Source organism: Barbus barbus, assembly GCF_936440315.1.
Source record: "Barbus barbus genome assembly, chromosome: 17".
NCBI lineage: Eukaryota > Metazoa > Chordata > Actinopteri > Cypriniformes > Cyprinidae > Barbus > Barbus barbus.
Window position 1 is genome coordinate 23,164,106 of NC_136745.1, and position 15,412 is coordinate 23,179,517.

Below are 15,412 nucleotides of genomic sequence, written 5' to 3' on the forward strand. Positions count from 1 at the left end.
ATAATATTCAGTGTATAATTTTCAATGTAAGAAAAAAAAATTGTTTTGTTTTAGTTAATTGTATTGAAACCAATTAAGGTCAACTGATTATCAGAAATTTAAACATTAAAAATTCATGACATAAAGAAGAAAAAAGCATGATAACTATAGCCTCAGGAACGAATAGACGACTTAACTAATACTACTTTTTCACACATAAAATAGCAATATTTTAAAATAAAATATGCTAACTCTGCTGTGAAAGGATTGAAGGTTGTAATGTTGTAAAAAATACATCTATGATATAATCACAGAAACTATTATTTTTTTTATTAATACTAAAACATTTATTTCATCCTTGTAGGTGCTGATTTTCTAGTCAGATTTAAAGGGCAGAGTCTGTATGTTAGCTTTTAGTAAACCAATGGTGTACTTGAAACGGTAATCATTTCTGTAGTTGATTTAATTACACACAGGTTTGGCAAATGAGCAGTGTTGTAAAATTGACGTAAAGCAGGAGGGGAGTGTGGTCCAGTCATATGACTTATATGAGCGCAGGTTTGTGCTGGTTTCACAGCTCGGGTCACACTCGTCACTCACCGTCTGTTTGCTCAGAGGAACCATCCACCCGTCGCCATGGCTGTCCGCGGTTGTGTGACCCTGCTCTTTATTCTACTTAGCGGTACGTACTACTGTGTTGTTGCGCGTTTCATTTCAGACGGTGTCCCGTTACAAAAGCAGATATAGAGTTTATTTTTGGGATATTATCGCAGGCCCACGGGAGCTTGAGAGCCTGTTAGCATTAGCATTAGCGCGAATTCTTACCTACGCCAGTAGAAGCGAGTTAGATAATCAGAGAGACTGTCAGCTTGTGGGATAAACATTTACCGTCCTTGTATTGCTTTAAACACATTAATACAATTCAAGGTGATCAATAAACTTCATAAAATCGTTTTAATAGATAGCCCGTGTATTACCGTTCAACTTCTGATGTCTGTCTGCTAACGTTAGATTGTCGTTTTAAAATTTAAATTCGCGAACAAACGGCTAAAATGTTTAGATGTTGTTGAATATGTTGTATAATTTAGTGCAATTTTAATTAAGTACTAAGATTAATCTAAAAGAAACACTCTGGCCGTGTCTCAACCTAGAGCTGCCTAACGTTACATAAACAACAATGTGTGCAAAATTTAAAGATTTGATGTCTAAAAATGCTGTTTGGGTTGGTAGTTCATTAGTTTTTTAGACATGGAGACAGACGTTGTGATTCAAGCTGTGTAACGATAGAGCTGTGATAAAACCGTAAAAATATATACTGGTGTTTTTAAAAAAAAAAAAAAAAAAATCATTGGTCATTATTTACGAACAGTCACTTTAACATTTGAATCTACTTTTTCAATTAAACCCTTTTCAGCAAAAAATTGAAGGAAGTTGTGCCAGATTTCTCACTTGTCAGATTTAACTTCACAAGCACGTGATTTCTGAAGTGCTTTTCTCAGCCACCCTCATTCATAATCATGTGATGGGTTTGTGAAGCACCAGGTTAATGATTTCATCAAACTACAGGACAAGGGACAGTCACTCAGTGTGATTATCTAAAGGCTGGAATTCATTGCACAATATTTAAACTCCGAATGGTTTCTAAACGCTAGTCATCACACACTTGATGACTTGGAGAATGGTTACAGAGAAAAACTGGGTGTTGCGCACTAAATGACTGAGGATCACACACTACCTGACTTTGTCATTTTGAAAGCCATAAACTTGAGCAGAAACTTGACCCTTGTTGCATGATATATGAAAACGATGTTCTAAAATTGGTTCAAAATGTTTAATATTCTCCAACTGGATGGAATCATATGAAGCCAAAATGTCTGTCCATCACACAGTAAGTGATTTTTCTGTGAAGTCTATTTACTTTGAATGGCCAAAATTTGTGGACTTGCTTTGACTTCTGGCAACTAGATTCAACTCCTAAAAATCTGGTTTAAACAAAATAAAAAATTGCTGTATTCCAGCCATAAATAAGTTAGGTCTTAGACGAGCGCAAATACAATGCAGTATTTTGGAGTGTTAGTTTATCGTCTGTCAGGAAGGTACTGGAATGTGCTTGCATTGCTGTTTTTATTTCCTTGCACACAGATCTGGTTGAAAGGCTGTGGTCTTTCACTTTTGATATAATACTGAACCAAATACCCGTTACTTATGAACCAAGTACTTATGTTTTTAAATGTTTATTATAAGCATTTAGCTAAACCTGATTTTGGAAGGTTGAAAAAGCAGGCTTGTTTATTCTCAGTGTCACATGGGGAAACCCCACGATAATGTGAAGTATGATGAAGTAACATTGTGCTTCCACCCTGTGCAGGTATTGTGCTTGCTGAAGAGCTGGTGACCTCACAATTACCTGCAATACAGGAGTTCAGTACAAGCAAAATGCTCTCTGCCACTTCTCCAACCACCTCCAAAAACACTTCTACTGCTGTGACTACAGGTCACACCACGACTAAATCTACTACAGAACCTCCAACTACCCCTCATCACATAACAAATTCCACCACAGAAGCGCCAACTACCCCTCATCACAACATAACAAATTCCACCACAGAAGCGCCAACTACCCCTCATCACAACATAACAAATTCCACCACAGAAGCGCCAACTACCCCTCATCACAACATAACAAATTCCACCACAGAAGCACCAACTACCATGCACTCTAATGCTACAACAGCTCCAACTCCTCCTCCGACCTCCCCTCCTGTCCCCAACCCAACTGTTGGAAACTATAGCGTCAAGTCAGACAATGTCACTGTCTGTCTTTTGGCAAAGATGGGCCTTCAGTTTAGTTTCAAAATGAGTGAGGTGGGTACAAAATGTCTGTGTAGAGGAACACAAGAATTTAAATTTGTGATACTTAAATGGAAATTTAATGTGAAAAGCTATTTGTCCACTGCAAGTCTTTTTTTTTCTTGTTTAGAATTCCAGCTATCAGATTCTTAATTTTGACCCAAGTGCTAATGTAACGGAAGTGAGTGGAACCTGTGGAAGTGGTGGCAATAACTCTTCCCTTCTGCTGAAGTCAGAAGAAATTACAGTTCATTTTGTCTTCACAAATGTAAGTTTTTAAAGAAGAGTCAAATATACTGGCGACTAAAGTCCACTGAGGCAAAGGGGTAGTAAATGTTCTGGGTTGGGTTTTTTGTTATCTTTTGGAAATTCTTATGTTATGGATTGTACTGTTTCTGTTATACGATCAGCCTATGACCAACTTTAGGGTTATGTATAGGAGTGGACCTTAGTCAGATTAGTGCCATATTTAATTTTTGACTGGAATGAAAACAAGGCTGTGAGGGATAGGAGTTTGGCGCGTTCAGTGAATTTTATTGTAGCTGAACAACATGCTGATTAAGATGACAATAAGTAGACAAACTCTATAAAACCGATTTAACAGTTTTGACTTGTAGAAATTATAACTTTAGATCTTTATACAGTGCATGTCATTGTAAATAATGTAAGTCTATTCCTCAGAGCCTTGTTTTCAAACGTGTTGAATTCAGTATTGCATCTAACTTGATTAAGGTCAATGGGGTTAGAACTGGATCATGGTTAGAATTTTTAGAAGGAGAACAAGCATGATTCTATGTTTTCGTACATGTTCATAAAGTAGTAATCATGTTCTCCCATGATATCAGGTTGCATCTGACTGTTTTGTTTTAAAAACAGGTTTCACAGAAGTTCCGTCTACATGCTTTGACGCTCTCTGTTAGTCTTGGAAATGGTAAGGAATCTCTTTTTACGTGAATTAAATGCGAGACAACTTTTTGTCATTTCTTATCTAAATACAATAAAGCAACATTAAAATTCTATACTATTGTCTAAACTTAAATCTCAAACTAAAATCAATAATTTAAAATGCTACAAGTGAATTTAGGCATCAATATGAACAAGATATTAATTGAGATTCTTCTTTTTTTTTTTTTTTTTTTTTTCGATTAATAGAAAGTGAGTGTTAGATGCCAAGTATGATTCAGTATTGACTCATAAATAAAAATAAAAAAAATTGTAGTATCAGCAATAACCAGTGTGGTTCTAATATATTGTGCATCCCTAATGTTGTGTCGCATCTCTTGTCATGTAAGCATATTCCGTCCTCTGATTGGTGTTACCTCAACAGGAAACGTTTTTAATGCCTCCAATAATAATCTGTCTCTGTGGGAGGCATCTGTTGGAAGCTCCTACATGTGCAGAAAAGAGCAGAGTTACAACATCACTGACAAGCTTACCCTCAACACGTTCGAGCTACAAGTGCAGCCCTTCGCAGTCCAGAACAACAAGTTTAACACCGGTATGTATTCGTTTATGATAAAGCTGAGAATTGTCTCGAGGTAATTATACAGCATATGTATAACTCCTAACTGGACTCTGTCCTTTAGTTCTGTAGTTTATCAGCAGCTTTTCTACTCGCTACAGCTCAAGAAGCATTGCTATTCAGAGTGGTGTGAAAAGCCACTTTGATTTCCAGCCCTTTAGTATTAATTTAGAAACTTAGGCACTGCTCACATGCACAACTAAATCTGATAAGCTCATGTTTTCCTGTGTTCATATCATATGTGACTTGCTGCACCAAGATCACTGAAAGTATATACAAAATTGTATATGCAAAAAAATTCCTGCCAAACTGATATCTAATCTTTTACCAGATTAAGTGTCTGGGATTATGTCTTTGAGAATATCTGCAGTGGTGTTAATGAGAAGATAGCACCTTCATTTTATGTTCATTCATGTTCTCTTTGTCTGCAGCCCATGAATGTTCAATGGATGACACCAGCCTCATAATCCCAATCATTGTTGGTGCCGCTCTGGCTGGTTTGATTTTCATTGTTGTGATTGCATACGTGATTGGTCGACGAAGGACCTATGTTGGATATCAAACACTGTAATGCAACAAAATCACAATCAAATCCTGGGTGTTTTAAGGGACACACAAGCCTGTTCCTGGACCATTGTAAATATTGTGGGTTTTTGTGCAATCTCAATTGGGAACTGACTCATGGCCACAGGAGTCAAAAAATGTTTTGTCCTAATGTGGTCAATTAATCCACTGGCCCTTAAACTGCAATATATTGAAAATCTAATGGAACAGTGACACTCCAGGACCAGAGCTTCCTATTGTGAACTGTGCACAATGTTTTTGTTGTTTTTTTCCCCAAATTTGTGTTGTGAAGTAAGCGCATGGTCTCTGTGTTTTGGCTTAAAACCCCACTTATTTTATTTCTTAAAATGCAACTTACTGCTATAGTCACAGTACCTTGCTATTTTGTGGAAAATAAGATTCATAGATCTTGGGTCATGGCCAATTTAAAATTTCAGTGCTCCATATCAGACCCTGCACTTGCTTCTTTAGACATCTTCCTTTGTTTCATTTTCGAATTTAGCTCGATTAATTTGTGCCCATCAAATCTATCATAAATGTATCGACAGCTTTAAACTGAAACCGCTTTATATTCACCCGTCTTGCAGCTTTTGAGTTTAATATTAAAAGTAATTCCAGAAACCGGTTGTTACTCTGCACTGTAGTGATTGGACGGCTAACATTTATTGCAATTAGGCACTTTTGCATGTTGGTTGTCCTGTATTCAGAGCAGCTGTGAGGGTAAAAACATGCTGGATGGCCTTTTCAAACAATTGAAATTCTAGAACAGGAAAACAAATGCTTGAATGTTTAAAATGCATGACAAGCATTTTAAAAATGCATACCATTGTAATGTAGGCCTGGTGTATTTGAGTGACACTTAGTAAAGCATAATACAAAGAAATGCTAACTGCCATTTTAAATGCTATTACAAAATGGCTTTGGTAGTGTTTGCTTACCCTTTACTGGGGTTTGAAAAGGGAAAATTCATTATAAATCCGCCATCTTGTCAGCTGCTCTTCACAATTTTGAATTATTCTAGCCTATAAGATACATTCTGCTTTTTGCTAATTGTGACTTGTATTTGCTGCAAGGTGTATTTTTGCACCTGTTTGAACTGTCTTTGGTAGTGGCTGTGGATCCCTTTTTTGTTACATTTTGACGTTACTTGTGTTTTCAGTTGTTGAAATTATTTTGTCTTTATTTCCGGTGAATTTTTCACTGTTTATGCACTATTCTAATTTAGTCTATGCAGTACCCACACCGAATCTTTTGTAAATGTTTGTTTTCACAATAGCCAGGACAAATGAAACCTTTAAAACTGGTCACTGGTAATTTTGTGCCTTGCTTAATGCAGTTACTTTTGCTTGCAGTCCAATCCGTTACATCAATTACTTGTAAAATAAAGATGGATATTTGTTTGGTTTTTTTTTTTCCCCTGAGCATACTTGTGTGACAGCTTTCTACTTGTAAAAAGGGATTCCTTCTCTGACTGCCCTAAACATTTGATGTGTTTCATGAGATTTGGTTGTTTCACTTTTGCAATGGAATGGCTTTGTTTTAATGGGCTTTTAGTTGCAATAAATGGAGAAAGACAATTGTGTATAACATTTAAAAGCGGTGTGGACCATCTTTTCAGTCTTACTCAAACTGGCATGCAAATGTCAAGATTTGGTTTCAACTGCAGTTTGACACATTCTTGCTGTTTCTTTTTGTTTGTCTTTCCCTCATTCATTCTCTTTATTTTCAGCGGAGGATTGCGTCGCAGATGAGCCTGATAACTTCATTGTCCCTATAGCGGTGGGAGTTGCCCTGGCTGTCCTCATTATTATTGTCTTACTGGCCTATCTGATTGGAAGAAAGAGAAGTCAGATATCTGGCTATGAGCAATTTGACTCGTAATATTAATCAGAATATGAAAGCATCCATGCAAGTTCTGGCTAATCTAGCAGTATTTCAGAGATCAAGTTTTATTTCAAATATTAGATTATGTAATCTGCTGATAAGGTAGGCCTGTATGGTACATAATACAATGCCTATTCTGCATCGATCTGACTGAATTGTGAGTCCTGTTGTGATTAACAATCTCTTGAGTGCCTAACAGTACTGTTATTTCCGCACTCACTCACTCACCCTCCCTTTCTTTCTCCCTTTCTCTCCCAGCGGAGGAATGCTTTCTGGATTCTGATTTGAGTTTTCTTGTGCCCATTGCTGTGGGTGTGGCTCTCAGCTTCCTAATCATCCTAGTGCTTATCTCTTACCTGATTGGCCGGTGGAAGAGTCGCACTGGTTACCAGTCTGTATAACAACCCAAGCTGCTGCCGTCTTGCCTCTAACCCTGGCTTGTCCTTTACCACTTATATTTGCTCCTCTCTCTACTGGTCCTGTTGGCTTCCTCTTTTGCCCTGCAAACTGCTCGACCCTCCTCACCTGGCAGCGCTAACCACTGATGACACCCCTGTTTCTAACACATCCGATTGCATAATTATATCATTACTACATAATTATATCTCTGAGCTCTAATCATACGATTTCAACGTTTTAAGAATGATGTGGTGTATTTCTGCTTAATTTACACTTGAAGCAATGTCAACTGGCATGACTCGCTTGTTTAGTGTAAGCACAGGCTGTCTAAAATCCACTGGCATTGTGCTGTATGTTAAATGCATGGAAAAAAATTATTCCTCCTCCTTATGGGAGTTTTGGTTTTTCTTGCTCCCAAGGGTGCTCGGTTCTGGTTGCTGTGACTTATGTTCATGTGAACCATTACGAATGAGCGATGCAGTTTTAGAATTGGGAGTCTTTTGAGTTTAACCATTGAATGTAAATTCTGTAATTGTACTCTTGTGGATCAGTTGTTGCTGAAATCAGGGGTGAAAAGTATCCTGGTGCATTTCCTTAATCAGCAGAGCTAATAAGTTATTGCACTTAGCACATTGTATTCTAAAGGGACGCTTTTTTTTTTTTTTTCTTTTTTTTTTTTTTTTAATAAATTTACCAGCATCGAATATCAAGATTTTGTTGATCATGCTTGTTGATTTCATTAGGTCCCTCTCAGGTAATGCTGGCAGTGTTATGCTAGGCTTGCTAGTACATGCGTTTATCAGTTTAGTTTGTCATTTCTCTGGACACTTGCATACAATGTACAAAATACACCATTTTTAAGACCAAAGCTAAAAGTTCCTATGTATTTTCTGCTCTGCATAGTGAAGAAACCGTCCAAACCAATTCACTTGTATACATTTTGTTTTTCATAGTGATTCTCCCCCAAAGGATTTTAGCTGTTAAAACAAATAAACACAGAAAATATTGTTGTACTATAGTGTGCCTTTTTCTTTTTCTTTTTTTTTTTTTTTTTTTTTTTTTTTCCTCTAAGACTTCTAATTTGTCAGATTAAGGATGTTCGTTCAAGTTTCAAAGTGGAAAATTTTCAATAAAACTTTTTTTTTTTTTTTCGTCACTGTACCGTAGTCTGCCTCTTTTTGTTCTCTTGCTCTGATCTCAGTTTAAGAACTTCAGCAGAATATTGATTTCATATGTTAGGCCTGAGGTGTTAGTTTTACAATGTTCACATGATGGTCGTAACCTCTAGCTTCCATTTGATGGACTTAGATCAGCAGTGTCGCTATAAAAGTTACTGATGTCATAAATTATGCCTAGAATACTAGAAGCATCTCACTTGGGCCTGCATATTACAGTAAGAACTACCTATTACTGAATGCACATAACTGCATTTGAGTTTGAATTTAGTTGTTTTTCGTTCAAAAGATTGCAAATTCACATTTATTCTAAGTGATCCTCTTGAGTGGTTTATCAATATCATGCATATCACAACTGATATGTTGCTTTTAAAGAGAATGGAAAACTGAGCAGAAAGGTTTGATTCCGTTAATTCTCATCCATCTTTATTGTTTATGCTAGAACATGAGTGCGTTTAAAAACATGAGCTGGCAAATCTTTGTCAGCCAATGGATATTTCGATGCATTTACTGAATAACAAAGATGTGCAGTTACCAATTTCCATCTAACTTATTACACTTTGTAACTGTTTGTACCATGTCAATATATTCATATACAATTAATAAATAATACTGTTGAAATCTTCCTTACAGGCTACTGAGCAGATATTTCCACTCAGAAATTAATAATGTGACGTTCTCTATTTAGTTTAAGAAGTGTTGGTTGCATGCTTGACAGAGGAAAGATCAACTCGTATTTCATTATGAAGCTCTGTGAAAATGATGAAATGGCATTTCTGTCCCACGTTTCAGTAAAATACATTTGCCTCTGAATTCAAAATTTAGTTACACATCCCCCCCCCAAAAAAAGGAAGAAAACTTAGTCCAAAAATGTACAATCGGTTATTAATTCTAAACAACATCTGATTGTTATTCAATTAAACAAGCAAGCAAAAGGATCATGTTAAGCAGTTTTCGGCCTTTTTTTTTCATCCAGAGGGGGAATTTAAAGGAGACTGACTTAACGGAGAAAAATCATAAAATATTTGTTCGGTTTTAATTTGTGTTATATACACATCTTAGCAAAAGAACTGATCAAAAAGGTTTAATAAATGTTAATTCTACAATCTACACAGATCTAGAGAATTGTTTTGCCTACGTCTCACTGTAGACCATACGTTTGAGTGATTATGCCTCAATAGCTATAGTTGTGACCTACATACTGTATTTGGACGTCTTTTCACATTTCATTTTATCCTATAATGAATCCAGGCAGGTGTCTGTCTCTAGTGGCTGATCTATAAATGTGATCTATGAGTGTCAGTCTTTGCTTACTGGGAAATTCCTTGTTTGAAAAAGTAGGGTAGTAACACAGCTCTGACACGAATAGCACAGTGGCTGCCGGAGGCATAATCAGAGGGCTATGGGTAAAGACAACACCCAGTGTGCTATTTCATTTATTATAACATACTCTGCAAATTTTTTAACTTCAATTTCTGTAGGTCTACTGCCACCCTATGCACCCACTTCTAAAGTGAAAGACACACTACCCAGGAAACGGTCGGTTGGTGAATCGTTGATGATGCCCTTGCCGTTTAGTTTGCATTGAACGTGTAGTTGGGAGTCATACTGGACACTGGGAAAGCGCACAGCCACCAATGGGGAAGAGTAGTTTACCTGTTGGTAGAAATGGTGAGAAATGCTATTAAATTAAATCATGAGGAATTCTGGGGATAAATGTTAAGTAGGATCACTTACATGTCTCAGTTTGCCATAATAGGGATAGTACCGCAAGTTGAAGATATTTTCTGGAAAAAACTGGACTTCTCCGAGGCCTTCAGTTGACCCTTTCTGGAAAAACATTGGAGAAGATCCAAAATTATTACCGTTTAATGACATACTGCAAAGAAACTGGGTTGTTATTGTAGAGTTGTTTTTAGTTACTTATATAGTATTGTGTTAGTCATTCATCGTTACCTTCACTCCACACGTAACATTTACTGGAGTGCCTTGACCAGGCAGATACCCGAGAATCTGTCACAACAGAAAAGTCAAGTGTCTGACATATCACTTAATTAGGATTTCATTAGGTTCACTTAGTCATTGCTTATTTTAACCACAAGATGGCACTAGAGCTTCAGAGGTTTTGTTCTTCAAAAAAATAATATTTGAAGAGTTCAGATGCAAAAGTTTTTTTGAAAAACCATTTTTGCCATTTGAAATTTTCTTCTAAAATTAGTTTTTTTTTTTTTCTCTCAGGCTCCTATGTGTAGGTTCAGTAATTTCACTTTAATGGCAATGAATTATTTTATTTTATTTTGCCATTAAAGTGAAATAACTGAACAAACACAGGAGCCTGAGAAAAATGCTAATTTTAGAAGAATTTGAGACCGTACCTAGAGGCTTTTGTATCTTAACTCTTTATTTTTATATTATAATCTCACCCGATTCATTTTGACGAGGATGCAGGGTTTTCCCTTCGAGTAGCCAAAATCTTTGTCCTTCATGCCGGAGCATTCACCCAGCCAGGACCTCTTAAACTGACATGCCTTGCGCTCAGCACTCTCCTTTAAGTCATCTTGCATGAAATACGTATTTCCTTCACAGTTAATGTTCCTCCTATCCTGCACTCCGTCGTCATAGGCTGAATGCAGCCACGGCGGGAAACCGTAATAAAAGAGAGAGAGAGAGAGAGAGAGAGGGACCATAAAATAACCAAACAATGGCTGTTGCTCAGCCTGGCCTCTACAACTTACAGGCCAGCACAAAAAGTGGGGCCCTGGCAGCACTGAGCACACAAAAGGGTTTCCCTCCTTGTCAGTATTTCTATAGACTGCAGGACTTGTTAAACAGCGTGCTTGAGCAATTTGAATCTGTGCCCGCTGAACAGAAAACGTATCTTCCCTATTAAAGAGTGTAAGACCAAACTCTATAAGCTTAGTAGGCCTAGTTCTCTCATCCAGGACTTACGTTTCAGATGGGCTTCCAGTGCTTTTGCATACTTCCTCCACGAGCTTCGGTCAGAGGCGTTGAAAGCAATTTCAAACCCATGAGCTACATCTACATGAGGAAACATTGTCATACCTGCCAGGAGAAACAGAAGATTTTGAAGTGTAGTGAAAAAACAGTAATAACAAAATTAAGCTCATGTATTAGAATTGTTTTCTATACTTATTACTTATTTTATAATTATATATTTTATATACTTGTATATAAAAAAAATATTATTTTTAAAAAAATATTATTAATTTTAAATTATTTACAATTGTAATTTTAAATCATCCATCCATTCTCCAAACCGCTCATCTTCTCTTAGGGTTGTGATTTTAAATAATACATTTTATATAAAAATAAATAACATTTTAAAGATTTACAGTGATTATTCAGCTTTTTTTCGTAGTCTTTGAATATTCACAAAGTAAAATGCAATTTTCTTCCAACCTGGTGGCATCACTCTGTCATTGTAGGTGGGAGCATATGGACTAATTGACCACATCAGGCAGCACATACAACCAGCAAACATAGCCGCAAGGAAAATGTATAATGCTGAGTAGAAGAGCAGAATAAGGCCTGAAAAAGATAAGAAATTAATGAGTGAAGCAGCATTGCATTGATTTAACCTCTTGTAGAATAATTGATTTACATAAGGAGTTAGTCAGTTGAAATGCGCACACCATTGCAAGCAGCTTGAGACAGTTTTTCATATAGGAATTTCATTCTTATGTATTATTGATTTAGTTGACCATTCAAATACTACACTTTTATTAATCATTCATTCATAAACTTTCCGTTGTGAAAGTGTTCAAAACACTAAAGTCAATGAAACTTAGCTTATGAGATCCAGGAAAAAACGGAGTGCAGCAATTCTCCTTTCATTTTCAATTAAGAGTTCATTAGCAGCTGATCAAATGAGACGTGTCATCAAACTAAACGGCTTTTGCTGTGCAGACAATTTTGCAAGGACTAGCTGCAGCCCGTCCTGTGTCCCCCAGCCACAAAGGCCTTTCTGTTTGAGCCTGGTGAAAATTCTCCCAGCTGTCTTTTCACTCAGGAACACAGTGAACCTCCGGTTGCCATCACAGTGACGGTCTTTTGCAGCCATATAGAGCCACGGCCAGCTCCAAGGAGCCCGATCACCCCATTCTGGCATTGTGGGGCCTCTGCACTCTCCTTTCATGGGACATGCATCACAGCACTCCAGCAGCCCCTCCCCTGCGCTAAGGAAGACTACGGCTGTTTATTTAATCCACCTCCAGCACATTACCCATCATATCATGCCCATGAAAAGCATAGAGATGTTGCATTACGACAAACGCTCAATACGGGACATTGGTGCTTTGAGATTTCCCTCTGTATCCCCAGGAAACATTCATATTGCTGTTTAGAGCACTCGTCCCGATGGGAATTTGCTGTGTTGCTTAGCATTGGGATGTTTAGCAGCAGCGATTGGCTGCTCTGTCTGCATCGGACGTATTCAGGAAATGTTCTCTGCCAAAAAAAGTTCTGAGCTTGGACAAAAAAAGGCTACATGTTGTGTCGTAGATCTGAGAGCGTGTTGGAGGAGATCTGGAGGTCAAGGGGGCTTTGGGAAAGGGAGAGGAAAGCACGGTAGGGGTAAATGGAATGTGATCCCGGGCCAACGAAGGGACTGTGACATTCGCTCTCCCACTGAGGACCATTCCCCAGGCAGTCTGTTTTTGTCAAGATTTCTCTAAGCTATCTGTGCACCTATGTAAACACTAAGTTTGGACATGCGCGCACACACACACATGCACCCACAGTGACAGAGTGTACATGCACACACACTTGAGCGGGCAGAAGCACAGTTCATCACCCCTCATCCCCGCAACTTATTCCCATAACTATAGCAAAAACAATAAGCAATAGTCTCACTTGCCTTTGCTTCTACGGTGAGGCTGAACATCACTAATTAAAGACTTAGTTTACAGTCCAAGTACAATTTGGAAGCACTCCCTCACCCACAGACAAATGCTCTTTGTTTTGCCGTTGAAATGGGTTTCTTGTTGTGTACATTCAAATATATTATTGTCTTGTTACTCACTCCAGCTCTTCCCCGAGCGGCCCATAAACTCCTTAGTCTCAGTGTTCCACAGGTAAGTCTTTAAGTCATCGATTTTCTCATGCAGCGTCCTCTTGGGCTTTGGCTTGGGCTTCCATTTCTCAAAGTTAAGGTCATCCTGCTGCAGAGGCTGATGTTCTACCAGTCCTTCTTGTTCCACTCCCATGGCCTCAGCTAGTTCGTGTTTATGGAGTGATCCTGCACGCTAAAGACAACATGGAACGTTAATAAATGTTTCTGAATTACATTAGTAAAACAGACCACTGCAATAAGCATCAAATGGTTAAAAACTCACTTTAATGTGGATAATATTGTCTCTTAAAAGAGGAAAGGCTAGGAGAAGAGACAAATATTTATCTTCAAAAAAGTGGAAAGCAAGTGCATGAAAGCAGTGTGAATGAAAGAAGTTTCACAATCCCATTGATCTATGAGAGGCAGAAGAGGACCCACACACTCGCTGACCCATGTTGGGAGATCTAACCTCTCACAGCTGCAGAAGATCTGCAGGGTCACTCTTCAGCCAGATGTTACACACTCATTCTCAATATCAAGACACGCATAAAACGTGCTTTTAAAAACTGTAAAACTGTAAAGAATGAGGATTCAGTATGTTAACGTGAGTTAATACAATTGGTATAATTAACAATTAAAAATATTTAATCTAGGTTAATGTTAATGTCTGGCCTAAATAGAAACATTTCACATTTTATAAACTAACTACTGTTTTGTGAATGAACATGAAATATAAATAGTTTGTGATACCTAATGCATTAAATAATGGTAATTCAATCTTAATATGTTGCCATAAAACTGTATTTTTTGACAGGAAATTGACTTTATATTTACCTGTCATATTTGTTATTTAATATGACCGATTCAACCTGCTTACATCAATAAAAGAGCTTTTTAACAACCAGCTCAGGTAGAAACAGCTCCTTAAGGTACCAGAGGATTTTTTTAAATGCATTTGCTAGCTACAATATAGCAATAGGCCTAATCTAATGTATTAAGTATATTAATGAATAATTGCCCATATTATTTGACCTAAATAATCATGAGCAGGTGAAAAACTTGGCTGACACAGTTTTACTGTACCAGTAATGAATTAAAAAATTGATACCAGACCAACAATTGGGTAATACCCTACTATTATCTTGCTTACCGAGCACTAAATCCAGCAAGGTATGGTAATTACAATGCCCTAATCAAAAGTAACCACATAATTCTGGTGCATTATGGTTATGGTCACTTGCCAGTTTTGAAACTTTGTCTTCCAGGAGCAGGTCCTCCGCCCCTCCCGCGGTAGAGTCGCGCTCCATGATCTCTCACTGAAGAATAAAGGTACTTGTTAAACCAATCACATATACGAGCGGTCCAGGCGATTTACTGCGAGATTGCAGTCCACGAATAAAGTCTGCAGAAGTCCAGGAAAGTCGAATACTGTGTGAAATAATTGTTCAAACTTTTTGTGTGTGCCTTTTTTTTTTTTTTTTTTAATTGAAGAAGATGAGAGAAAATTTCGATATCTTCTGTAAAGAAAAATGAGAAGGGGGTCTTAGGAAAAAACTTGTATACTTAAAATGCCCCCAAAAATAAAGTCTTGATGAATGCACTGAGGCGATGTCTTCAGGTTCACTTCACGCTGGCTGCACAAACGTTAATTCTGGTCAAGAATTATTCTTGAATTTCATTGAGTTTTCTCCTTACAGCGGATGTCGGGTGCGGAGGAGCTTCTCGCTAGGAGTCGAGCATCATAGTGAATGGAATTGAGCTGGAGAGGGAAAGTGGGGGTGGGATACAAAGTGGAGTTTTTTTGGCAGCAGCTTCGTTTAGTGTTGTGTGGAATTCTGCACACGCACACCACATAGTCTCATTGTCTGCTGAAACAAGCTCTATGCAAAGACCCACAGCTTTATATGTTTCTGTTCTGATCTACATTTGCCCTTGTCAATCACTAATCAGCAACTACATTAGACAGTG

General features: G+C 37.6%; 2 protein-coding genes across 2 annotated transcripts; one reads left to right on the top strand and one right to left on the bottom strand.

Moving 5' to 3' along the window:
* Window positions 1-360: 360 nt before the first annotated feature.
* lamp2 (lysosomal-associated membrane protein 2) lies at window positions 361-8,357 on the top strand. Its single transcript, XM_079438852.1, has 6 exons — window positions 361-661; window positions 2,348-2,844; window positions 2,960-3,097; window positions 3,706-3,760; window positions 4,157-4,327; window positions 4,783-8,357. The coding sequence occupies exons 1-6, from the start codon at window positions 616-618 to the stop codon at window positions 4,920-4,922; spliced, it is 1,047 nt and encodes a 348-aa protein (XP_079294978.1). The 5' UTR covers window positions 361-615; the 3' UTR covers window positions 4,923-8,357.
* A 418-nt stretch (window positions 8,358-8,775) lies between these two features.
* Window positions 8,776-15,194, bottom strand: LOC306883538 (protein ATP1B4-like). The gene is made up of 8 exons (XM_079438853.1): window positions 14,686-15,194; window positions 13,415-13,637; window positions 11,794-11,922; window positions 11,323-11,436; window positions 10,797-10,996; window positions 10,330-10,386; window positions 10,111-10,203; window positions 8,776-10,029 (listed from the first exon to the last, which is right to left on the bottom strand). Exons 1-8 carry the CDS (start codon window positions 14,749-14,751, stop codon window positions 9,868-9,870), a joined length of 1,044 nt encoding a protein of 347 aa, XP_079294979.1. The 5' UTR covers window positions 14,752-15,194; the 3' UTR covers window positions 8,776-9,867.
* Window positions 15,195-15,412: the final 218 nt, after the last annotated feature.

Coding starts and splice junctions, on each gene's coding strand:
- lamp2 (XM_079438852.1), top strand. CDS start 616: ATGGCTGTCCGCGGTTGTGTGACCCTGCTCTTTATTCTACTTAGCG. Junction 3,761..4,156: donor CTCTGTTAGTCTTGGAAATG/GTAAGGAATCTC, acceptor TTACCTCAACAG/GAAACGTTTTTAATGCCTCC. Junction 4,328..4,782: donor GAACAACAAGTTTAACACCG/GTATGTATTCGT, acceptor CTTTGTCTGCAG/CCCATGAATGTTCAATGGAT.
- LOC306883538 (XM_079438853.1), bottom strand. CDS start 14,751: ATGGAGCGCGACTCTACCGCGGGAGGGGCGGAGGACCTGCTCCTGGAA. Junction 11,437..11,793: donor TGACAGAGTGATGCCACCAG/GTTGGAAGAAAA, acceptor TTCTCCTGGCAG/GTATGACAATGTTTCCTCAT. Junction 10,387..10,796: donor TCCTCGTCAAAATGAATCGG/GTGAGATTATAA, acceptor CTGTTGTGACAG/ATTCTCGGGTATCTGCCTGG.